Below are 26,389 nucleotides of genomic sequence, written 5' to 3'. Positions count from 1 at the left end.
AGCGCACTGACAGAGTATACAGGCTATATTACCCGGGGGTTAAGTAAACTAACCCTCACAACATGAATAACCCACTTAAAGAGATTCCTACAAAGCAGCTATGGATTATGGATAATAAAACCAATTATGCAAAGAGAACTGTACAAACAGGAAATGGCGGAACTGACATGTGTTGCTGCTGCACACAGTTGTGCAGGTTGCGAACTGCACAAGGTCACTTGGGCAGGAGGCAAGTGGGGGCTGAAATCCATCTATACTGCACTGGCCAGTCCTTCCTCCCAAGTGAGGGGCTGTATACGTCTAGGCAGAATGCCTTTTCCCCACCAGCCCAAAGGCTGCTCTGGTCCACTCCTGCTCCGAATACTGGCTTCCCATCAGCCCCAGCACAAGGCACTCTGAAGGTCAAACCACATCTCATAAGGCATCAGCCAAAGTGCTCCAAAGGCCTCAAAGATCATTTGAAATACGGGTTTACACCCATGAGCGTAACCACTCCAGGCCTCGCCTTGTGACCCTGCTCAATGCTTCTCCAACAGCCAGCCTCTCCTTCTTGCTAGCAGAACCCCAGTTTTATACAGAGCAGCCATGTGCTCTCCAAAAAAGCTCCATTCCTAGTTTCCCTTCCTACTAAAGATGATAATTGAGCAGAAATCTGGCTAAAGAGAAATAATGGGACATCTTCTAAGGATTTGGGGAGAATTGTCTTTTTCTAACATAGGTAATACCCTTCCTCCTTGTGGCTTCCTCCTTCCTCCTTTCTGTAATGCAGATGTGATGACTAGAGGTGTGGCAGCTCTGTTGTGATCTTGAGAGAAAGGACAAAACAGTGGTAAAGACTAGTCCTGACGTCTGTGAGCTGCTGAAACAATGCCAAGAACTGTCATCTTTCTGTTGTATGAAAAAACCTTCTAATTTGTTTAAGCTGTTATTTGGTCAAGTCTTGTGTTACTTGCAGCTGAACACAGTTCCAGAAGGCTGACTCCTCAGCAGATGTTATTCCCTGAAATATTAGCTCTGATCGTGTGGAATCATCACAATTAGCCAGCTATTTAAAAACTAAGACCAATCTCTAGATTTTTTCAGCATTGTCTAAACTCATGTATTCAATCTGTCACATTACAAAATACTATTCATTTTAATAACACATTTTAGAAATCTCTTTAAATATGTTTTATTGAAGTGTAATACACATTCAGAAACAAGCACGTATTATAAGTGTACAGCTCATTAATTATTCACAAACTGAACCCATCCAAATAGCCAGGATCCAGATCAAGAAAGATAATGTGACCAGTTTCTCAGGAGAAGCCTCTTTTTAGATATCTTTCTTAATAATGAAAACAAAAAGTCACATACTGTCGGTCTTAGAAAAATAACTGAACTAGTGCATGGAAAATAATATGGCAACAAACTAAAATGAATTCATTTGTTAGGAAATGCTGTTTAATGAATCAGAGAAAACACTGCTGAAGATCCGAAGCAGGGATTAGAATCAAACAAATTCCTCATATGGGTGGTTTGTTCTATAGTTAGATGACAGTACTGAGACTAATATGTCTCAAATTAGGATGTTTGCTAGAGTCTCTTCAACCTAGAGTTTGCTAGATTCTGTTTCAGCAGTGAAATATACCTAAAAAACTATTATTATTTTGGTGAAACACTAAAGGAAACGTTACTGGAGAATATATTTTTTTCAACACTATGTTGTCTTAAGTCAAAACAATATTTTTATGGGGAAAGAGTGTAGGCACAGGGGCTTCCCTGGTGGCGCAGTGGTTGAGAGTCCGCCTGCTGATGCAGGGGACACGGGTTCGTGCCCCGGTCCGGGAAGATCCCACATGCTGCAGAGCGGCTGGGCCCGTGAGCCATGGCCGCTGGGCCTGTGCGTCCGGAGCCTGTGCTCCGCAACGGGAGAGGCCACAAAAAAAAAAAAAAAAAGAGTGTAGGCACAGATGCTGCATTTGTTTAGACTAGAAGATACAAAGAATTCAGGGATATGTTTATACAAGTAGCACCACATGTGAAACTCCTTATATAAGTGAAAGCAAACTACATTATCAATGTGTGTTATATTATCAAAACACACTTTATATAGTAAGACAGTCATTTTTAAAGTCTTTATTTGAAAGATATTGTCAATATAATGAGTTTTATAAAATAAGTTTCTCAGATTGAATCTTTAGGAATCATAGGATAGGGAATTACTTATATTGAAAGCTTTGATACCACACAGAAATTTTCTGCTTATCTTATGTAAGGTATTTGAAAGTATGATTCTTAAAGATGAGCTGCACATTTTTTTTTCTTTTACACAGGATAGGTGTTTCAAATTTGTTGACTTTTTCCTCTGCAATTAAAAATGGGTCTCATTTCAAAGATTTATTTCCAAAAAACAATCTGTCTCTTTGATATAAAAAAGGTTTTAATAATGAGTGAGAAAGTAACAGTTTTCAAAAGACAAACAAATAAAAACCAGGGCTTCCCTGGTGGCGCAGTGGTTGAGAGTCCGCCTGGAATGCAGGGGACACGGGTTCGTGCCCCCAGTCCGGGAGGATCCCACATGCCGCAGAGTGGCTGGGCCCATGAGCCATGGCCACTGAGCCTGCGCGTCCGGAGTCTGTGCTCCGCAACGGGAGAGGCCACAACAGTGAGAAGCCCACGTACCGCAAAAAATAAATAAATAAAATAAAAACCAGCCTCATGCTTTGAACATCTCTTGAAAACAGATGTATGGAAACATTTCTATTGTTATGCAATGTAGCTGCGGAAAGCCATGTAAAGGTGTCACCTGCAAATATCCCCATATCTGTAAACCTGAAAACACTTGGCAACAAAATTTTCCAATCTACTTAATTTTTTTTCCCAACAAAGAGTTTCAGGGATTCTGAACCTGGAGTAGAGCTGCCGCCTCGCTAAGAAAAGCTGATGTGCTGACTCCGGGCATTCAAGTAAGTGCAGAAATGATGCGTGTCCCTTCTGGGACCAGGCTTCACGAGCAAGCGCAGCTCACCCTGCTCTTTTCCCACCTCCACCGAGGCTGGCAGTGTCTGGGAGGGAATCGGGGTTCCAGAGTGAAGATGGTTTGGAGCAGACCAGCAGCCAACCCGTGACTGACATGGAGCATGGGGCCTGGCAAATGTGGCAGGGGATGGGTAGTAGTGATCCCATCTGACTGAACCGCAGGGTAAAAATGGCAGAAAAAGAAGAGATGAGGTCAGAAGAGCAGGTCGGGGCCATACTGAAAAGGAGAACAAATGCGACTGGAGAACAGGTTGTGACTGGAGGCCCTGAGCAATCTGGGAAGGGTTGTGAGTTGACGGGGACCAGGCAGGAGCTCCTGCTCACAGGGATGAATAGCGCATCTCCCCAACCAGAGCGGAGGAGAAATGAGATGCATCTGAAGTGGGTTTACAGTTGGCAGTGGTGGGGAGGGCTCGGAACTGTGAGACGGACAGAGTGAAGGTCCATGAGTTCCTGCAAGTTTATCTGGAGCAGTGAGAATACTAGTTTTGACCCCCTTTACTGGGTACTGGGTCTGTAAAGTATACTTCACAGTCATGATAAGGATTATAACATTAGCCTACATTTACTGAGCACTCTCACACCAAGAATAGGGACCATTAAAGTCTTCGTTTTTATATGTGTTCATGATCTTAAGCATCCCTGGTGTAGGTGACAAACATCACCCCGACTCTTCACCCCTTCCTGCACACATTTGCTTTGCACATCGATGTGTAGTGCCCTCTGCTCGGATCCCGTTCGACCACAAGACTTACTTTGGCCAACAGATTAAGGTTACTATTTCTCAGCCCTGGCCTTGCATATTTCCACTTGAGTTCTTTGGCCTCTGTCATCACCAGGAGAAGAAGATACCCAGGCTGGTCTAAGGGAGAATGAGAGATATGTGGAACAGAGCTAAGTCACTCCAGCATCTTGGGGGAAGCCAGCTTAGATTAGGTGGCAGTCAGCCAACTTCCAGACATGCCAGCAAAGCCCAGAAAAAAATCAACAGCACCCAGTCCCCTAGCTGACTCCATTCATACACACCACCAGTGCTGATCATATACCACTGAAGTTTTATGGTTGTTTGTTATGCAGCATTATTATGGCAATAAATAACTGATGTCAGGGCTTCCCTGGTGGTGCCAATGCAGGCGGACACGGGTTTGATTAAGAATCCACCTGCCAATGCAGGGGACACGGGTTTGATCCCTGGTCCAGTAGATCCCACATGACGTGGAGCAACTAAGCCTGTGCACCTCAACTACTGAGCCGGTGCTCTAAAGCCCGCAAGCCACAACTACTGAGCCCATGTGTCACAACTACTGAAGCCCATGCACCTAGAACCCGTGCTCCACAGCAAAGAGAAGCCACTGCAGTGAGAAGCCTGTGCAGCGCATTGAAGAGTAGCCCCTGCTTGCCACAACTAGAGAAAGCCCGTGTGCAGCAACAAAGACCCAATGCAGCCAAAAAAAAATTTCTTTTAATTTACAAAAAAAAGAACATGTGTATCAAAAAAAAAACGAAGACGAGTCAGAAGGCTGGTGAAAGATGGAGAAGGGCAACCTGTCAGGTGAGTATTGCAACAGCTGATGACGGGTGCTGGCCGCCTGCGGTTGGCTTGGGGGTGTGGTCACCCCAGAAGACTGGTGGCACCAGGACCTGGTGATGAGGGACAGGGAAGGGGCAGGGGACTGCAAGGATCTGGGCTGAGTGCCTGGTGGACAGGCGTGGCATCCCCCAAGGTCATGAACCCAGGCAGAGGAGTGTAGTAAGGACTGGGGACAGGGGAGGCCACTTGGGGCCTGGGAGCATTTGGTGAGATGTCCAGGGCAGTCAGACAAAAATAACCTGATAGAACAGCATTTCCCATGGCTGGCTGCTTCTCAACCTTCAGCACTCGGATCAAACATCTCCTCTTCAGAGAAGCTTCTCCATACACTCCCTCCATCCAGGGTGGTTACCTCCAAGTCACTCTCTGATCCATTGCCTGTCCATTCTCACAGCATTTACAGTGTCTTGTTCATTTATTTGCTTGTTTCTAGTCTCTCTCCCCGCAGGTCTTTAAGTCCCACATTGCTTGCTGCCAAATTTCAATTGCTCAGAACGGTGTCTGCACATGGCCAGGGCTGGATCAAGATTTGCTGAATGAAAGAACAAATGAAGAAGCCCAGGAGAAGGCCCAGCGCTACTGGCTGAGTTGGAGTTTGGGTAGAAGATGCTTGACGGGGATCAACACCTGTGAACGGAAGTGAGGGAGGTGGGATGGAGCAGACGGGAAAGTGGAACTGCGTGACCAGCCCCACAAAGCTTTGGCCAAGGGGGAACATTGTTCAGTAGAGTTGTCCATCTTGGGCTGAATTGGCTGGACTTTTAAATCCCCATCTTTCTCGGTTAAAGGAGCCAAGAGCTGAGCTCTGTCTTCCGACCACACCCCCGTGGCTGAAGGCAGTGAGCCTCCATGTCCACCAGACTCGGGCTGGACACACAGGTTCATAAGGTCATGGGTGCTCTTGGTGAAGGTAGTGTTGAAACCAGGGCAGTGAGCAAATGACAAGCAGCAAACAGCCCATGAGCCGTGCCCTAGGAAACGTGCAGGTCGGGTACAGTGGGAAAGAGAAGAGTGTGGCCTCTTCTAACTGCAGACAACCCCAGAGGCTCTCTGGAGGTGGTGGAATTTGACTTGAAGGGTCTATTTGTCTGCAGCTCTAGGGAGCTGGATGCGAGGAAGTTTCCAAGAGGCAGTGCAGCCCCTGGATGTTTGGGAGAAGGGATGTGCAGCGTCAGCTGCAGTGTGGACATGTGAAGGGCTAGCAGGAATGCTTCTGGAAAGGTGGGTAGAGGCCAACTCATGGGGGAGTGATGAACTGCAAAAAGCTCAGCTGTGAGGACAAACACTTACCCGGCGATGGAAGATGCCCTTGCTTTCTCTTTGAAGACCCAGCACCACAGCACAGAACCAGACTCCTGTGGGGGCTGCTTCGGAAACAGGAGCAGGTCAGCCAGGCAGACTGATGGTGGGAGGTTGGGCCCCCTTAGATAGTGACGTTATGCAACGGGTCCAGAATCAAAGTCCTGTTGAAAGAGAAGTTCAAGGGAATGTTGGCTTAGGGCATCTCTTTAGAAACTGCTGGGAAGGACAGAAAGGAAACAGGATCACAGCAACCCAAGAAGTGACAGAGAAAGCTGTTTTCCACCACAATCCTCTAGAGGCAGAGTGGAGCTTTCATCATCCAAAGAAACCCCTATGGCTGTGGCTGTCACCATCCAGGTGGGAGATGAGAACTGCTGGCACAAGTTATCCCGTCGACTAGAGACAGAGTGGGGAGAAGAGCCATCGGGCGGCACGTGCCAACCCGGAGATCACCTGATCATGCTCAGTGCCTCCTGTCTGCACTGCAGGGAGCTCTCCCCAGGCTGCATTCCAGGTCCAGAGGGGCTTCTGCCCTCCTGGACCCTCCTTCCTTCTCACTTCCTCCCAGGCGACTCCTGAAGCCCCCAAAATTCCCAAGACGCTGGCCACCCTGATTGTCACCTCAATTCCTTTGCCACTCAAGCACGGAGTTCAGCTGAGGGGTTATAGCCTGTATTTTTTTCCTTTTATTAAATATCCAGGTTTGGGGACTAAATTATCTACATCAGCAGACTTTGACATAGCAAACCTAGAGATGAATTTTTAGACCTTTCTCCCACTGGATTCCAGATAAAAGGAGAGGGAGCCACTGTATTTTTCTAGGGCAAACCTACATTTGTGGCAACCTGGGGGAATATTTTAGCATTGTAGCCCCGAAGGCTACCACAGTGCTAGGCCCAGAGAAACAGTCAGTGAAGACTTGGATGAATGAATGAATGGTCTTGGAGGGCAGGCTGAGAGCGGGAATTCCATCTTGGGCACCCCCTGTCCCACTCTAGGAACCCTCTGCTATTTCTCCCACCTGTCTGTCAAAGGCTACCTGGATCCCTTCAGAACCTTTATTCCCATTTAGGGATAGATGACCGAAAACACATCAAAGCTGAGGGGCTTGAAGATTAAAACATATTTCAAGGAAAAGGGATATAAGAGCACTTTTTCTGTCAGCCAGAAATTGTAATTAAATATTTATTAGGATAAGGATTTGTTGACTGTCTGCACCGCCTCCACCACTGTCACTACTACCACCATCACCAACACTACACCACCAGCACCACTATCAGTATCACCACCAGATGGCTGGCCACCAGACGCAGGGACCTTCCACAGACTTCTCACCGGCTCCCAGAACCCTGGGGAACCCCATCCCTGGAGTAATCCCTTATATCCCATAATTCTCCTTGGTTTTGCTGCCCTGACGGAAGCCCAGCTGATCACAGCAGAAGCCAGTTTGCAGAGAGAGAGAGAATAAAGCTGGCACACAAACCAGTGCAGAGGTCGGAGCAGGTGGAAGCTTCTGGTAGCTTCACGTCACAGCTCTCGCGACCCGGGCCTTCTTGAAACCCCGTATCTCCCGCTGACTCAGATGCTGCAGTGTGGGGCAGGACACCTGTGTCCAGCCTGTGCAGGCAGAGACCCCCTCACTGAGCAGGGGCCCTCTGGCTGGTGGACACTCGCTCATTAGGGCTCAAGTGATTGGGGATGGGAGCTCGTCCCAAGCATCGCAAACTTTTTAGTCTCATTGGCTTGAGGACGGACACCACTAAACTTTTCCTTTTCGCTCAGTTTCATCACAGACAAGAGAAATAGGATAGCAGACGGTCAGGAGACAGGCGACCTGGGGAGGGTTGGGGGAGGTCTTTTCGCCATGAAGTCAAAGCACCATGCATGGAGTAATTCTTCTGTACCCTGTGTGTGCTCCATTTGTTGGTGTGTTGTTTCCTCAAACTACTGGTGATAACACGTGTACTTTGTAAAATTACAAATATTATTATTGTTAAAAGTGTTATCATATCTCACTGCTCCCATCCCTTAGTCACTGTAATGAGGGTATTCCAGTCACCGGGCTTGAGGATGGTGCGGGGCATCACAGCAGCGCCGGCTGCCCCGCCCCCTGTGGGTAACCCCGCCCCCACCCCTTGTGTAGACTTCAGGCACCTCAACCACTCGTCCAAAGGGCTTCTTGTTTATACCTGGAATATACCTGGTTTGGATCTGTCTTTAGGATCAATGAGTCCTGAGTCCATGCCATGCTAGTTCTACTACTCTCAAGAGAAGAAAAATATTTTCCCAAATTACTAGGGAATGTGGACCCAGGATAGTCAGAGAAGAGTGGAAATTCTGATTACAGCTTTATCTGCCCCATGTGTACTCCACAGAGTTCGGTTTCTATCCTGTTCTTTTCCTTCTTTATTTTATTTACTTATTTTATTTCGAGTAAATAAAACCAAATAAACACAGTCCCTAATAAAAATGAACAAAGAATTGCTCAACTTGGGCAATCTATCCGTTTATTGGGAAATAACCAGTCCCTTGGGTATTTTAATTGATGGGATCAAAATTAGCCTACTCGGGCATCTGGGACTAGTATCCATCTGACAAGTTTGGGTCAGTGTAGGGCCTGTGGTGACAGATGGAAGGACACAGAAATGGGGCTAGTGTGGGCTGCTTGGAGGGGAGAAAGGCCAGGCTGTTAGCACCCAGTGGGCCTGAGCAGGGTCCCCAGTGGGGACAAGGTATCACCTCCTGCCCATTTAATAGATGAAGATATTAAGTTTCTGGAGGGTAAAGAGGCTTATTGGGAGCCACTGAACAAACACATAAGCAGGAGAAGACCAGGATTCAGTCTTCTAATTCCATAATCAGTTCTTACTTCTGAAACTCAGTGGAGTAGGAAAAAACTTTTAGGGGTCACTGACCAGGCATCACTGTAGAACTGCCTATGTGAGCTGTCTGTGCCAGAAAATGCTTCTAGGATGGAGTTTCCTGCAGTTTCCCTTCTCTGCTCTGAGTTCTAGCCCTGTCCTGCCCTGATCCATACTTGGCTCCTGGGGCAACCTGCTCAAATTGCTTCACACCTCACCTGGCTGGTCACCCTGCTGCTAGAATGTTCTCTCAGCTCCTTGACGGCCATGTCTTAACTTCTACATTTCCAGTCATTGGGAAATAATGAACACAAAGGTGGCCTGCTACTCTGAATAGGAGAAGTTTCTATTTTTAATCAGGCAGACATTGTATGGTCCAACCTGAGAGACTGAGTCCTTTCCATTTTGTTTTCTTTCCTTTATCTGAAACAACCTCGGGGATTTTATTGATCTTCACTTCTATAATCTATTTTCAGACAGTCCCTAGAGCCCTGGTTCATCACCAGCTGTTTTTAATTTTTACTAAACAATGAGTCATTAGGAGTGAAAGGTATTTAGAGGTCACCTAGGCTCAGAGAGGGGAAGGCCCTTCCACAGTTTCACACAGCTATGAAGTGCAAGATCAGAGCCAGGACTCCTGTCTGCCTGGTAAGTAGTCCCAGCACAAAAAATAAAAAATGAATAAGAATAAAAAACCTCGTATTTGTTAGGATACTTTCACCTTGAAGTAACTGACCACATAACTCACACTAGCATCACTGGAAGTCTAGGGGTAGGATGGGCTCCAGCTGAACTTATTCTGGGCCCCCGCCCCAGTTTCTTGGCAAAGTCTTTGTATGCACCCTCTTTGTGTTCTGGCTTTGTCCTAGAGTCACTCCCCTCTTGGGACAAAGGGCTATGGTAGTCCCTGGCATCTACATCTGTCTGGACATCCAGAGGAAGAGAGAAGGCAACACCCCAACATTCCAGCAAAGAGCCCTGAAATACACCCTCACTGGATCACTTCAGTCCCGTGGCCCTCCTTGAACAACTCTCAGGGCAGAAACTCACTGTGCACTGATTGGATTAGGCCTGGCTTGGGGACCAGTCACTAGCAGGGGAGTGGAGGTTACCCTGACTCATTCAGGGCTACCCTTAGAGCTGGGGAGGGGTTCCCTGTCCCTGAGCATGTGAGCTGCCTGAGGTAGACACCTGAAAAAAAAAAGTGAAGTTTCCTTAGGAAGACAGAAGGGATCATGGGAAGCAATGGCAGTACAGTATCAAACACTGGGCCACAAGCTCCCTGAAGACTCATGTCTGCTGTGATGATGGCCATATCCACAGGACCTGGCATAGAGGTTTTGGGGCCACAAAGAACGTGGGGATTTGGGGGCGCTCCTAGGTGCAGGCCTTGTGCTGCTCCTCATTGGTCCTCTCCTTCAATCAATTGGAAAGAGCCTACTTGGTGCCAGGCGCTAGGGATTTAGCTGCAGTGGACTCTACTCTGCTGGGCCCAGGTCCCCGGGGCTGGTGATGCTGTGAAAGTTGGCGGCTACCAGCTCACAGCTGCCCTTTCCTCTCCAGAAAACTTCCCTTGGCTGATAGGAGCTAATTGACCCAGAAAGTGATGCCCTAAGCCCTACATCCTGAGGGGCAGACCACAGCCACTGACTATTTCCCTCTGAAAAGCCAGTCCTCTTGCCTCAGAAGGTCAATGCTTCCAGGGTGTCCATGCTCCAGGGCATGGACATGCCCTGTGGATCCGGTCCAGACTAGATGTTATCTGAGGCCACATCCTCACTGAGCTCCTTCCCTTTCCAGCCCTGCTTCCCTCACTTCCTGAGGGGCTCATCCTAAGATCATTCCCCCATTATACAATATATACCTGAACCCTTGTCTCAGGCTCTGCTTCTCAGGAACCCAATCTAAACCACCAGGAATAGCCTTTATTGTTGAGCAGCTCAATATTTCCCACAGATTACCAGTATGTAAAGATGTAAATCACAGGAAAAAACACAGGAAATGATAACAGAGGACCAAGCAAAGAAATCTCCCTTTATTTGACATATAAGTTGGTCTAAAGAATCATCAACATGTCTAACTACTGAAATGAACACACTTTTTGGAATACTGTATTTTGGCAGCATAAGGGCTAAAGATTAAAGGAAAACGGAAAATGAAATTTTTGTCCCCCAAAAGCTCACAGTCTTATGGGGAGATGTCAAACCTGAGAGGTGGTGAAAGAAGCAGCAGTCCTGGAGCCAGGCAGAGTTGGCCTTTTCTCTCCATAACGCTGTCCTCTTTTCTTCCCTGGAAAAGGTCTAGGGAAGGAAGTTTGCTAGAGACCTGGGTTCTCCTGGGGTGGGTATCTACCACTTACCATGTGATCTTAGACAAAGAACTTTATCTCTGGTTGTAAGGAAAAATACTCCAACTCAAGCCAGCCAGCTCTGAAAGGGATATTTACTGGCTCTTGTAACTTTGAAAAATGGCAGTGGGTGGCTTCAGGTAAAGCTCAATCCAGGAACTCCAAAGATGTCACCAAATATGTCTTCTTATTTCTCTCTTCCCATCTCTCTCTCTCTCATCTTTCCTTCTATATGTGGATGTCATGTCCACATTCAGGTCCAAGGCTTTCCCATTAAGCCAGTCACCCCAGAGTTAAGAGGACTTTGCATTCTCAAAGAAAGACACTGATTTATCTGATTTTTGTCACCCTCTCATTGCTTAACTAATCAGTGTGGCAGGGGAATACAGTGTTATGATGGCTTAGCCTGCATCAGATGCCCACACCATGGGGTATTCTTATTGTGATCCAATGGAGGGAGGAAGCAGTTCCTTAAAGGAACTGAGATCCTCTTACTATAAGACTCCTCTACACTCAGACTTCTCAGTTATGTAATCACTTCTATTCTCTGAGGTGACTGCAAAGGCTACATGCTGTGATGGATGTCAAAGCACTTATGAACTGCTATGCACAGCACATGCTGGTCACTGTGTCACTTCTTTCATTGGTCTTCCTTGTGGATAAGACAGGGGTAATGGGGTTCTTTTGTCCTCTTTTCTGCTAACCTCGGGTCTACTACTCAACAGGACAATCTCCAAGGAAAATGAACCCCATGCTGGGCCCGGGCCTGCTTCTGGCTGGGCTCCTCACCGTGGAAGGTCTTCTGAAGCCCAACTTCTCTCCAAAGAATCATGAAGCTGTGAGTCAGGGCCAAGCAGGGAAGGGAAGGATGACAGCTCAGGAGCTTGCAAAGCGAAACACAGACTTTGGTCTCAAGGTGTTCAAGAAGCTGTCCTTCAACAGCCCTGAAAATAATATCTTGTTCTCCCCCTGGAGCATCTCTATAGCCTTTGCCATGCTGTGTCTGGGTGCCCAGGACTCCACCCTGGCTGAGATCAAGGAAGCCTTCAATTTCAGGAATATACCTGAGAAAGACCTTCATGAAGGCTTCCATTACCTCATCCACAGGCTGAACCAGGCGAACCAGGACCATAAGCTGAGACTCGGGAATGCCTTGTTTATTGACCAGAAGCTAAAGCCACAGAAGAAGTTTCTGACAGATGTCAAGAACCTGTACAAGGCAGACACTGTCCCCACCAACTTCCAGAACTCGGAAAATGCTCAGAAGCAGGTCAATGACTATGTCAGCGTGAAAACCCAGTGGAGAATCAACAACCTAATCAAGAAGATAGCCCCTGACACTGTGATGCTTCTTATCAATTATGTTTTCTTTCAAGGTAAGGCTTAGGGCATGTTGACTTGAAAAGGATAGGATGACCAGTAGACTTGAATTAAATACATGGGTGGTCCACTCGCTTGCTCTGTAACCCTGAATTCACATGTAATTAGTCTCTTTGAATCCTATTTCTCCTACCCGAAAAAAGAGTACCTCGATACATAGCTCATAGGGTGGTTATTGGAATTCAAAGTGAAAATGTATGAGAAATGAATTCTTTGAAGTCTATTCTCCATATGTGCATTTTTATTATTACTGATTATCCTAACACAACATTGGTTGTAGAGGTTGGAGTGACATTCTTTTCCCCATTTCTTAGATCAGGAGAGTGAAATTCAGAGAGAGATTAATTGACTTACTCAAAGTTACAAAGCCAGCCAATGAAAGTCAGGACTAGAATCCACTTCTCTTGACCTGAGGGCTGTGCTTTCCATAGCTCCAGTAGATGCCCAGGATGGTGATGGTGTTGATGGTGGTGATCATGATCACATTGGTCGGTGCCTTGTCTTCTTACCACATGTTATAGATTGTTCAAGTCTGAGGGTAAGGTACTGAAAAAGAAGCTGGAAAAATATTCTCCAATCCAAGTTTCATCCACCACCACCATACACATCCACTCACACACCACACACACACACAAATGTTGGCCAACATAGGTGAGAATGAGAGGCCAATAACCGTCAGGCCAGGCAAGATCACTACTGGGCTGTCAGCAACATGGTCCTGAATATGGAACTTCAGCTCTCCCAAAATCCACAAGGAGATTGATGGCTATAGAAAAAAAAAAAAAAAAAAGGAGTGATAATAGTAGACTGAAATCTCAGTCTGCCCAAGGCAGGGAAGAAAGGAGAATCAAGAATTTCCCAAAGTCCCTACATCCCCTAGATTACAACAAGAACAACGACAATGATGCTGATAATGACTAGCATCCACTCAACACTCACTACACACAGTCACTGAGCTGTGCTGCCTTTCCCTACTAAGTCTCACAGCAGCCCTATGAGATTCCCATCAATATCCCCATTTGGCAGATAAGGACACTGAAGCCCAGGGAGATTGAGATACTTGTCCAAGGTCATCCTTCTACAGCAATAAAGCCAGAAATTTGAACTCAGTGACTTGGCCCTAAGGGCCTTATACTGGGGGCTCTGAGGGTAGCAAGTGTGAAAAGACCCAGGTCTGAGTTTATGCCATCAAAGAGTCCTTAGGGTGAAAAAGGAGGGGTCAAAACACCCAGCTTTAGGAGTTCGCTGCTTTTCAGCACGCTCCCAAGGGCAGCCTGTTAATTTAGTTTTCTTAGTCCCATATGCAAGTGGCTCCTCCAGGGCTGACTTAGAATAGACTTGAGAGTTTTCACTCACATCAGACCCAAATAGCCCCCACTAAGTGTAATCCACTTCCTGCTTCTGTAACAGAATCCAAGGGTTTCTCAGCCTCGGGAGCACCTGGGCTTAGGACAGTCTGAAGCTCCCCTCTCAGTCAGCAACACTAGTCTTGGCTTCATTGGGAACAGATCCCTGGGACCAAGCTCACCTCACCAGAAGTCTTCAGGGCATGGCATGAGGTCAGGAATTCCTGTGGACCTACTCTGATATCCCCGAGTATCCAAACCCCTTCCTTAAGTCCATGTGGACAGAGACCCAGGGGTTAACTGGATCCAGTAACCTCTTCTCCCTCAGGACACACATGTCACTTTGTTCTTCTTCAATCTTAAGCCAGGTGGCAACATGAATTTGATCCAAAGGCAACTAAACAGGAAGATTTCATTCTGGATGGAAACAAGGCAGTGAAGGTGCCCATGATGTTCCACATGGGCATGTATGAAGTTGGTCATGATGACCAGCTTTCCTGTACTGTCCTGGAAATGCCCTACCAGGGCAACATGACGACGGTCTTCATTCTTCCTGATGAGGGCAAAATGAAGCACGTGGAGGAAGCCTTGGGGATGAACACTTTTGCCAGATGGAAACAATTACTCATACGAAGGTACACAGGGTGCCTTACACATGCAGTGTCTTCCTTCTTCCTCCGTCTCCTCCCACTGTCTTGGCTTCTTCTATCCCAGAGTTACTGAGCTCTTACCCCATGGATAAGCCCTATTCTGGGCTCCATGATGAACTTATATTTTGGTAGGAGGTAGACTGGAAAACAAGTCATAAAAATATAGATGCTTAAACATTATGAGAGTGCAGAGGATGAAGCAAAATTTGACGGGCAGTGGTGGTCAGAGAGGGCTTCACGGCATAGGTGACATTGGTGCCATCTTCAGGGCTGAATAGCGGTACATATGGAAGGGATAGGAGCGACAGAATCATAGTCAGAGGGAAACTGTGAGCACAAGCACTTGAAGTGTCAAAGGGAGCTGTGAGTTGTACATTGTACATAGACTCTTTTCAACTGTGGTGTCATAAAACCAGTGAAGTGTACCCCAATAAGTTATACTAATAATAGTTGAAGAACCAAAGTGAGTAAATAATTTTCTTTTAAAACATAAAATTACAACAGATTTAGGGTAAGCCTCCAGAATCCTTCCCAGGCATTTGCCACCTAATAGCTTTTCTCAGGAAAGATGAGAGCTAGCATTAGAGTTAAGGCCTCGGGGCTTGATGTCAGTGTAGACCTTCAAGGTATCTTGAAAGTTGCTGGGCTAGGACAGGGTCTGTGGCACCGAAAGTAAGGGTCCAGCTGGTCACCACTCAAAGCCAAAAAAGAGGCAAGTTGATGGAAAGGAAAGTTTGCTTTCTGTCAGATGCCAGCAATGGGGTGGGGGAGGGGGTGGGGGGAAGGGCAGACTCCTGACCAAAGGCCAACTCCCTCCCACCCCAATCAGTGGGCAAGAGCTTTTATAGATGGAGGGACGGAGCTACATGCAGAAACAGCATAGTCAGCTCTGACCGTCATCTTGAAATTGGTCATACAGTGGTCTGATCTGTGTCATCTTCATTGTTTTAAGTACAGTTAGTCTTTAGTTCCAGGGTCAGTTTGTTCCCATTCCTTTGAGGCCAGTTCTCAGAATTGTGACAACTTATGTCATGGCTACAGACTGGTCATCATGTAGTTAACGTCCTCCACCTGGTGCGGGTGTCAGGGTCTATAAGACAGCTCAACAAATATGATTCAGAATATTACCCATAGTCCTTGAGGAACTAAAGCTCCTTGCCTTTGCTATAATGACTAAACTATTATTATTTGGTCTCATTTGACTGTTTTCTTTTGTTTCTGCATTTTTCTCACTTCTCTGATTAAACTTATTCTTTGGCTAAAGTTTTTCTACAGACAAAAGGCAGGCTGAGGACATGGGGGGGCGAGAACCATAAGGTCCTGCTCCATTTCAGTGGGTCTATGAGGTGGAAAGGGCAACTTCCATTGGGTAGAAGCGGTATCAGGACGTCCTCCTCCTTGGTCCTTTTGTCCTCTCTTCCACCTGACCCCACCATCATTCTCCATCCAAAAGGTGTTTATTGAGAAGCTCTGCCATGCCCAACGTGCTGTCGGGAACTGAGGAGGGTTCTAAGAGAGGCAGAGACAATGCTAGGACTGAGCTGGGCTGTCCATGGGTGGTAACTGAGCGAATGCAACTTCCTTCACCTGGGAACACACCCTTGGGGGAATTGCAGAATGCATTTCAGATATCTAGATATCGCTGCAAGCTCATGGGAAAGAAATTCTAGTTCTGAATGCTTTAGATGAAGTCACTATTTGGAGGGGGTGGGAGTGGGTAGGGAAAAGCAGCAGGCTAAATGGCTGGCCCCATGAGGGTTATTACACCCTGGGTTCTACACAACACCCCCTGATCCTCCCTGCTGCAAACCAGGGGGCTCGGGTTGGCAAAGTCTGGCGCCTGAGACAGAAACAAGAGTCTGGGTTCCAACCTTAGCTGAGACCCAGCTTTCTCATCTATGACGTGGTCATACGATGCCGACTTCATAAGACTCGAGAGAATTAAACATGCCTGAGCACAGTGTTGCCCCCCAGAGGGCATGCCACGAGAGTAAGGTCCTTTCTCCCTCCCCTTCTAACAGGTTGAAGAGGAAGAGTTGCCAGGTCCTCAGATCTGTTGAACCTCTGGCTTGTTGAATGACAGGAGTCCTGCAAATCTGGTTCTCCTACTCCTACCCTCAGGTGAGAACCTCAGGACGTCAGCTCATCGGGTGAAGGTGAAGGCGTGGGTTCCCGTAACACAGGCATGCCCTCAAAGAGACTGGTGGTGCCCAGCCTGAGCTCTACAGAGTTTTAGGTTCACAGAGAAGTCCTGGGGACCTCCCTAAGGGGTTGAGGGATGTGTAAGGGGAAAAGAAAGTGGAAGGACTCCAGCTCCCCCATCCTCATTTCACCCAGAAGTCCTGGCCTCATGAGACGTGGACTTCAGAAGATCCCATGTCATTTATTGTTCAAATCATGGTGGCTTGAGACCTGGCAGTTGTATCACTGGGACTCGCATCCTTAGAGCCCCCATCTCCTTCTCCCAGTCATTTCTGACAATTTTCCTTGGGCTGAAGCTCTGGTGCCAATGTTTGGTGTTTCATGCTCCCCTCACCAAGCCCCTCTGAAGCCCCCGGAGCTGACACCACCACGAGGCCACTACTAACCACATACAGATGTTCCTGGGGGACTGTCGCCATGTCTCTGGTTTCAGGATAGGGCCCCACCCTCCTTCCTTTGCTCCTCCACCCAAGTGTGCGATAAGCGCTTTGAGATCTCCTGCAGGCCAGCAAGTCTGGGCCCAGGGATACCTACAGTGCATGGAGGTGGTCTCTCATGGAGTCCAGGCACAGGCTGCTCTCAGGGTCCCTTCCAGAGCGCCCTCCCAGCTAGCTCCTGGTCTGCCTCCCCCTGGCCATGACTGCTCCCAGAATCTCCGTGCCTAGAAGCCAGGAATCCCTGCCAGGAGCACCATGGAGAGGAGTGTTCTTCTCACCCCAGCTGAGGTCCTGTCTCCCCAGTCACTTCTGGACCCAGGATGGCTGAGAGCAGTAAAGTCCACCCCTACATGGGAAACTCCACACCACCATGCAGGGCAATGGTCTCGCCCATGGTTCCCAAGGAGGAAATTGTGTTTCATCTGAATGAGGGTCCAACGTTCCTACCCTCTGAGCTCACTGGGTCTGAAGGACAAGTTGTCAAGTCCATACCTCTGCATCGGTCCTCTCTAGGTGAGGGCAGGGGGATGGACTCTTGCATGTGTTCTAGGAGAGGCTGAAGAGAAAACTCACCTTTTCCCCCCCAGGAGAAGTGACCAAGTCAACAGACACACACCTAAATGATACACCCCAATTAGCTGTCTGTGCAGGACACCTGGGAATTTAGGCTGTGGGTGACTACAGCCTGGACTCTTGTCTGTTCAGAAGAAAGATGTCTGCTTTGATTTTTGCATAGAGACCTGCCATGGTGAGTTCCCCAGAGGAAAGGCTCAGTTTTCTCAAAGGCAAATAGAAAGCTCTACCTATAGGAGACATCAAACTGCTGATATATCCATTTTCTCGGTAAAAATTTTGAGGGTCCATTGCCAGCCTGGGTACCCCATCACACGTATACAAATTTACTGGGATGTGTATCTGCTTTCCAGCATCTGCCTTCCCATTCTGGCATGAACTAAAGTCAACCTCCCCATTTATGCCCCATTTATGCCCTATCTCCCCTCACTACTCAAAAATATCACCCTAGAAACTCCCTTTTCTCCTACATCAGCAAATGTGTTTGCTCTCCACTGAGTCCTTTCCATCAGATAGGAAGATGCTCTCATTTCTCCCAACAAAAAACAATCTTCTCTTGACCTTACTTCCTCCACTGTTGCTCCATTCTTTGCTCCCCTTTGCAGGTAAATACCTTCAAGCAGTTGCCTCTGCTCACCGTACCCAGCTCCTCCCCTCCCATCTTCTCTTAGACCCACTGCAGTCAGCCTTTGCACTCACCTCTCCATGGAGACCTCCATCACCAAGGTTACCAAGGGCATCCATGTGGCTGAATCCTGGGCCAGTTTCAGACCTTCCTTCTCAATCTGTCAGCAGCATTTGACCCAGCTTGGCCACCCCACCTTCTTAAGAGGTGTCCTTCACTCGGCTTCCAGGACCCCTCCTCTCACCTCTCTCCTGCTCAGTCTCCCTCACTGCCCCCATTCTCCTCCAGGTCTCAGAACTGAGTGCCTCTCTTTCACTGATACTCACCTCTGAGTGTGTGCATCAGCCTCAGAGCTTTCAGCACCACCTGTACAACCACGACTTCCACATCATTCTATCCCTAGCCTCAGTTCTCTCTCCCAAACTCTAGAGTCGCATATCCATCTGCTTATCCAGGATCTCTCCCGATGCCTGATGAGACCTTAGTCTCAACATGTCCGGAATGAACATCCTGATCTCCCCCCATGGAGACTCCTCAAGCTTCTGATCTCATTCAATGACCACTCCATCCTTTCAGGAGCTCAAGCTAAAAACCCTGGGGTCCTCCTTGATCATTCTCTCAGTCCCTCATTCAGTCCACCAGGGAATCCCAGTAGCCCTACTTTAAGATATAGCTGGAGTCTGGCCTCTGCCCACCATCTCTATGACTCCCAGCATCTGACCACTGCGCTCACTAGCTTCCACATGGTCTCCTGGCATCAACTCCCATCCCTATCCCCACCACCAAGAGTATATGATTAATAGAGCTGACAAAATGATCGCTTTAAACCCACATCAAGACCATGTCACTCATCAGTTCAAAACCCAACTATGGCTCGCCATTTCACTTATAAAAAAAAATAACCACACCCAAAAAAGAAGAAAATATAACTTGCGGAACTGCTTTGCCCCCTTGAAAGCTTGCTCAAATCTTCCCTTTACTCCAGCATTCCTGATCCCCCTAGATCAATCTGTATTTTTCTTCCATAGCACTTACTGAGACTACCACTCCATGTATCTAGGCTTATGTCTCACTTTTGTTGTGATGGTTTTACTTCCCGTCTTCCCTTTTAGAGCACAAGTTCGAGAGCATGGATTTTTGCCTGTTCTAGATGCATCTAAGCATGTAGAACAGGCACTTAAGAAAGATGTGTTGGGGGAGGCACGATGATCAAACATAGCTGATGAGAATATGCAATTATTTTCCTTCTCCTTCTCTCCTTCTCCTTCTTCTCATAATTAAAATTATCTTGATAGCTTTTAAAAAATAAAAATAAATAAAAAAAAAGAAATATGTGTTGGGCTTCCCTGGTGGCGCAGTGGTTGAGAGTCCACCTGCCGATGCAGGGGACACGGGTTCGTGCCCCGGTCCGGGAAGATCCCACATGCCGCAGAGCGGCTGGGCCCGTGAGCCATGGCCGCTGAGCCTGCGCGTCCGGAGCCTGTGCTCCGCAACTGGAGAGGCCACAACAGTGAGAGGCCCGCGTACCGCAAAAAAAAAAAAAAAAAAGTGTTTAATGAATGGATGAGTGGAAAGGTAAGTTTGAGAGTCACTGGGCCTATCGTTGGTGTTTAAATCCACGACACAGAATGAAATCCCTCAGGAGGAAGAAAAGATATACAAGAGAAGAGGAGAAGTGGGGAGCCTGGGAGCACTATGGTGATGAGAGACAGGCGAGGAGGCGGAGCCGCAGAGGACGAGAGGAGCGGCCGGTGAAGGACCGGGAGAGCAGAGGGCATGGACTTGGGTGGACTTGGGTGGGAGCGCTTCGAAATGGAACAAAGCACTGACTGTCTAGCGCCGCTCTCGGAGATGTGGCTGCTGGCTCTAGCAAGGCAACGTCAGCGGCAACTCTGGAGAAATGGGTTGAGGCGATAATGGGGGAACGTGGAGATAGAGGTAGAGGCAGCTTCTGCCCTGAAAGAAAGAAAAGACATGGGCTGGAAGCTGGAGGCGTGACTAGGGGCCAAGGGAGATGTTTTTGCTTTTGATTTGAGGATGGGGGTTGTTAGAGCCTGCAGTCTGCCCCGGAGGGTGATCCAGTAGATGTCATCTATGGACGGTGCAGGAGAAAAAGGAAACGAAGGCAGGAATGAGGTCCTTGCAGAAGCAAGAAGAAATGGGGTCCACGACCAGGTGGACAGGAATCCAGGGTCCACAGGTGCCTCAGGACATCCTACCCCAGGCCCAGGGCAGGGAGGCCAACCCAGGTCCCACCCACGGAGGACGTGAAGCTGCTCCTTCAAGGCCAAGGGGAGAACACTTGCTGATCACTGATGCTGCTGAGAACCTTCCGTGCATTCACTTTAGCCCTCTTCTGGTCCTGTGGGTGCTACCATCATCATTTTCATACAAGTGGCTTAGAGAGGTGAAATCATTTGCTCCAAGCCACAGAGCTCATGGAAGGCAGAGTGGATTTGAACTCAGTTCTGACTGGCTTCCGACCTCAGGGCCCTGCTGCTTCTAGCACCAGATTGTTGGGGTCACAATTAGCTCAGGGCTTGGGCATGGCTGAGGCTACAGTGGGGAGACCCTCCATGGCTGCGCTGAAGGCGTCCTGAGACACGGGGACTCGAGGACATTTCTGTGGATGAGGGCACGGGCAGTTTTGATAGGAAGTAGGAGCACAGTTCAGAGAGCATGGATGTTTTAAAACCCCATCCCAGGCTTAAGGAGCCTCTCCTCGTTCTGTGGATAGAGAGAAGTTCTGAGACCTCAGGGGCTGGGAGGACACATGCCTCATCATCACCTCTCCTAAAGCCTGCCTGGAAAAACGGCAGGGTCCTGCTGCTCATCTGGGTCACTTTCTACTCCCTAGGGTCACAGATGTGTTTGTGCCTCGGTTGTTCATCACCAGAAACCTCGACCTGAAGAAGACTCTTTCCTACCTGGGTATCACCAGAATCTTTGAGGAACACGGTGATCTCACCAGAATCTCCCATCATGGAAGCCTGAAAGTGGGTGAGGTAAGCCTGCCTGGCCCGACGCTGCCCCCTCCAGCACAGGGAGCCTTCATACAGCCCCAGGCCAGAGCCACTGTCCCAGCAGCTGTACGAGCCAAGAGCTCACCCACCAGTCAGGCAGGGCTCGAATCCAGCTCCGCCTCTAACCAGCCGTATGATCCTGAGCAAATCACATAACCTCCCAAGCCTCGTGTTTCTAGTCTTTAAAATCTGAACCATCAATCTCCTGGTCCTACTTTGGAAGTTGATTCAATGCAACAAACAATGGATGGAGGCTTGGAACATTCATCAGGCCTAGAACTGACCCAGGCTTGTGAGGATTAAGTCGTGAACATGTTCTACGTAATGTAGAGATAAGCAAGCAAAGGACTCCGTGGTCTCCAGCAAGGCTGAGCACCTGCCTATTGGCGGCAATCAAAGAGGACCACTCGGGGTAGGGTGCCCAGATTTAGCAGACAGAACACAGGACATCAGTGAAATTCAAATTTCAGATAAGTGATGAATGATTTTTTTTAGTATAAGTATATCCTGAATATCGCGTGGGATATACTTGTGCTAAAAATTTCATCGTTTATCTGAAATTCAAATTTAACTGGACATCCTGTATTTTATCTGGCAACCCTACTTTTAGGCTTAAAGGGCACTGAGAAGGGGGAAGATTTCAGCAAGCAGAGAAGGGTGCGGTCAAGATCTTCCTGTAGGGGGAGCAGCATGGCCTAAGGATAGGAAGTGGGAAGGCATGGAGCTCAAGTGGGTGGGGATTGGCTGGGGCTAGATTCAAGCCAATCTAGGAAGGACCTGAGTTGCCAAGATGAGCTGACACTGGGTGGCTCACTCAGCTGCATTTTCTAGCTGCCACAGGAAGGAAGACAGTTCATAGAATGTTATTGCTTTTCAAAGTTTGCCCGCTGCAGACTTTGCATACACATTCAATACCACCTGCCCCTTTCCTATAGGCCTTTATTGAGTACAGTGGCCCTTTTCTTTTCCGCAGTCAGATGTGTTGATAGCTGCCATTCTATATGTAAACATCAGCTCTTGGCTTGCCAGTAAAACTGTTAGCATTTTGTAGAACGGAATGAAATGTGTCAGTATTTCACAGAAGCCCATCAATTGCCCAGTGTCAAATACTTAGTCACAGATGTTGATGCCCTTTCAGGTGGATCTGGGGTCTGAGTCATCAGACCCTGGAAGCTGACTCCTTCTTAACATTCCACAGGGAGGATGAAAGGAGTGTGAAGCGGGCTGGAGGCTTTGGGCCAGGGATGCCCCCATCTCCCTTCCATCCAGCTAAAGTTCAGGATAGCCTTTCTGCGTTTATTACCATTGATGCTTCCCTGGAAGTCATGGGAAACATAGCAAACCCCACTCTGTCCCCCTCCCTGTAGCTGATGCTCCCCCTGCATCATTTATTTCCTTCATGCTGCATCTACTTGTTGAGCATCCTTCAGGGATGACAGCAGAAAAGCCAGGAGCCCTGGGGCCGCTGGCACCAGCCAAGTTACTGCTGTGCTGGGTGACTCTGGCAGAGGCCTCTCCCTCTCTGGGCCTCTTGCTGGCCTTTGCCCATCCAGGACCTCCAAGTGGCTTCCCAAGCACTGACTTCGCTCCTGTTTCCCTCAGGCGGTGCACAAGGCTGCCCTGAAGATGGATGAGAAGACCACAGAGGGGGCCGCGGGCTCCGGAGCACAGACACTGCCCATGGAGACACCGTTTAAGGTCAAGATAAACACGCTTTCTGCTGATGATTAGGGAGAATAGAATGAATAACCTGCTCTTCCTTGGAAAGATTGTTAATCCTTCTGGGAGATAAGGGGGAAATCTGACTTGCTACAGACCCCTACTGTGTTCTGGGGTTGAATACGTTTTGTCTCCCTGGGAATGAGACCACAGGGACTTTCTCACCTAATCTCACACTATCATGGGCTCCCCAAACCACTGTCCAAACAGGCCGCACCATTGACTTCTGGCCGTCAGTTTTCTCCCCATTCAAATGTCAGGATTAGATGCCCCACCCACATCCACTTGACAGTGATCTCACCCCGGCAGGTGGAGGGGTTTTGTGATTTAATAAACAACACCCCCAAGGTCTGCTGACTGTTGGTGGACAATATGGGGAAGCTGTGAGCCAAGACGAGTACCTGGGGTCCGGAATGAGTGAGACCCGGGTTCTAATCTTAGAAACAAAGTGTCTTTGGGAAAGCCATACCCTCTCTGTGCCCCTGTTTCCCTATAGAAATAGACAATGATTGAGGATAAATGATAATCCCCTCTAGGGCTCTGAGGAGACTAGCGCACTGCTTCAGAGAGGTTAATTCCCCTTTGAGAGCCCTTGGCTTTGAGTGGTTGGCATGTGAGCTACACAGATATCTCCCCAACAGGGTCCACATGGGAGCTCTGGACTCAGCCCAGCAAAACAGGAGTGGGGCTGGTCCAGCATTAGAGTACATGCAACCTAGAGTAGCAGCAGTCGGGACTCAATGCCAGGTTTGTCTGACTCCAGAGCCACTGTTTCGACCCAAAGTGAAGAGCCCTGGGGTTTGAACCTGTCAGCAAGCTCAGCTGAAGAGTGAATGGGGTCCATGCACCGCTCCTGGAAAGCGTGCCCCTGCAGGGTCTGCATATGACCACTAGGGGGCACCAGTGTTCACAGGGCTAAGAATACGAGTACGAGGTTTCTTTAAGCACTTGATTCCGTTGTTTCATGCTGTGAATTCCCAAAGCCAAATCTGAAGGTGTTTTGGGAGGAGGGGAACCCTCCCTGGCTTGACCCTAAGGAGCCTGAGCTGGCAGCAGTTGCCAACCCCTAGCATTCACAGCTCACAATGCCTTCTGTGTTCTGGTCTCAGCTATCCCTCCAGCAGTCAGAATGGACAGTCATAGGCCAGATGTGGAAAATGAGGCTCAGAGAGGTGAAGTGACTTCCCTTTGTCCTAGTGGTCAGCCACAGGCAGCAAACAGCTATGACATCTGGTTTGGGCAGGAAGGGAGGGGTTCCCCATAGACCTGGGCGTCCGGCTAGTCATTCCTCAGCTCCAGTCCAAGGTAAGAGAGCTGCCCCGTCCCGGTTAGCGCGCGCATGTGTGTGTGTGCGCGTGTACACGTGTGTGTATTCAATAAGCACCTTCTCCTCTGTCCTGGATACCCACAGGGCCCTGGAGATCCACCCCCCACAAAAGGTGGTAAGGAAGGCAGCCTGGAGAGGGATAGAGCTGGTTTAGGGTGTTAAGTGTCAAGATGGGGGAGCACCAGAGTAAGCAGCCTCTCTCTGAGAGGGTGGGGAGGGCAAGAAGGTTGAGATCCTGCACCCAGGACACAGATGTGGGAGCAAAAGGACCCCCGTGGAGTACTTTGCTGACAGTCACCATTTCCCTGGCACCAGCCTGGGGGTGGAGGTAGGAGGACACCAGATGAACACCAGAACCCTCAGAAGTCGTCTCAGGTCCATGACGTATGCCACTGGGGACATGGGACAGGAGGGTAAGCCACTTAGTAGCTGGGTGACTTGGGCATGTCATTTAAAGCCTCTGAGCCTCAGCACCCCCTCCTTTGTTGAAAGGTGCTGTCCCCTCTACTGGGCACGCTCACCTCCTGCCTAAAGAGCTCCTACTCATCCTTCAGTGCCCAATCCATTATGACCTCTTTATGGAATTTTCTCTACCAAGAAGTCCTTCAGTAAAGTACTCACCTCCACGCATTGTGATGGCTCCTGGGTCCGAATTTTCCCTCCACCCCCATGTGGGCTACAATCAAATCCTGCATGAAACAATGACTTATGGGGCAGCACTCCCTGGGCTAGAAGCTGATACAAACAGATCTGGCCCCTGCCTTCATGGAGTTAATATCCAGTGAAAGAAACAGCCATGAATCGAGTAACAACACATAAATGTATGATCATGAGCTCTAGTGAACATGATGAAAGGTGGTCATGGGGTGCTTTGAGAGTTTATAATAGGAGGGTCTGACCCAGAGTGGGGGATCAGGCCCTGGGAACATGACAATTGGGAAAAGCTCTGAATGCTGGGAGCATCTGTTTTTGAACCATAGCTATTAATTAAAACTGCATATGGGTGTATTTTTCCTCATGTATTTTCCTCATATGGAAAACCCTGGTTCGTCTTTCAAATGGAAATGAAGCTTAAATCTAGTGCTTTAATCATCTTTCTTTTAATTAACTTTATTCTAAAAAGGACTGTTGCACCTCTTCAATATTTTTCTATATGATTTCCTACTTTCACAGTCATATTTTCATTCTTCACTACAGAAATAAATTCTACCTGGGCAAAAAAGAGGGGGAAGCAGCTGGGATGGGGATCAGAGGGCAACTGTACCAAGAAGAGGGAACAGTATGTGCAAAGGCCCTGAGGTGGGATGGTGGTGTGGACAAAAAACTGAAATGAGATGAACATGCCAGAGCAACAAAATAAGGTGGGAGGAAGTGGGCGGTGAGGCTGGAGAGGTAGGCTGGGGCCTTGTGGGCCACAGGGAGAATGCTGGTCTTTAACTGAAGGACTGTGGACAGCTTTATCAGGCATTTAGTTGGAGGGTGACCCAGACAAACTCGTGCGTTGTTAAGTGTCCCGATGGCTGCAGACTGGGTGTCCCTGTGTCCCCTGGGCTCAGGGCCAGGGCACATCATGGATAACATGCTCAGTACATGTTTGCTGAAAAGAAAGACTGTCCCAGAAATCACCCATGTTCTGGACACAGCCAGCCCCATCCAGAGCTCTTCTCTCCTCAGGGAGGGAAGGCCCTGTGCCTTTGCCTGGCAGGCCTGCCGTGGGGCTCAGCCATGCCTGCTTCTTCAACACACCCTCTGCATCGCCACCTCCCTGCCCTGCTCCTGCCATCCCAGCCCGCCCGGATGCTCACCTTGTTCCCCACCAGTTCCTTTCAACGTGTTACTCATCCGTCCAGAAAAGGCTGACTCCTACTTCTTCTAAGAAACCTTACCAGGCCACATGTTTGGGGACTGACAGACCACATGAGCGGATGAATGTGTTTTGACTTTGATGTAACCAACACTGACTATATGCCTCTCAGAAGCCCGGC

At 48.4% G+C, this 26,389-nt stretch overlaps 2 protein-coding genes across 2 annotated transcripts in view; one reads left to right on the top strand and one right to left on the bottom strand.

The window, feature by feature from the left end:
* SERPINA4 (serpin family A member 4) overlaps window positions 1-9,044 on the bottom strand; it is a gene marked incomplete at both ends in the record, with an annotated part of 30,457 nt that extends 21,413 nt beyond the window's left edge. The window contains 2 exon segments of the mRNA XM_081228309.1: window positions 7,398-7,531; window positions 8,989-9,044. Coding sequence (XP_081084435.1) covers window positions 7,398-7,531; window positions 8,989-9,044 — 190 coding nt within the window.
* A 2,820-nt stretch (window positions 9,045-11,864) lies between these two features.
* On the top strand, window positions 11,865-23,089 carry LOC308614209 (serpin A12-like; the record flags this gene model as incomplete). The annotated part of the gene is made up of 4 exons (XM_081228425.1): window positions 11,865-12,498; window positions 14,213-14,483; window positions 21,193-21,340; window positions 22,961-23,089. The coding sequence occupies 4 exons, from the start codon at window positions 11,865-11,867 to the stop codon at window positions 23,087-23,089; spliced, it is 1,182 nt and encodes a 393-aa protein (XP_081084551.1).
* Window positions 23,090-26,389: the final 3,300 nt, after the last annotated feature.

This window comes from Mesoplodon bidens, assembly GCF_964165515.1.
Source record: "Mesoplodon bidens genome assembly, chromosome: 3".
Taxonomy (NCBI): Eukaryota; Metazoa; Chordata; class Mammalia; order Artiodactyla; family Ziphiidae; genus Mesoplodon; species Mesoplodon bidens.
This window is presented reverse-complemented; position numbering and strand designations above follow the sequence as displayed.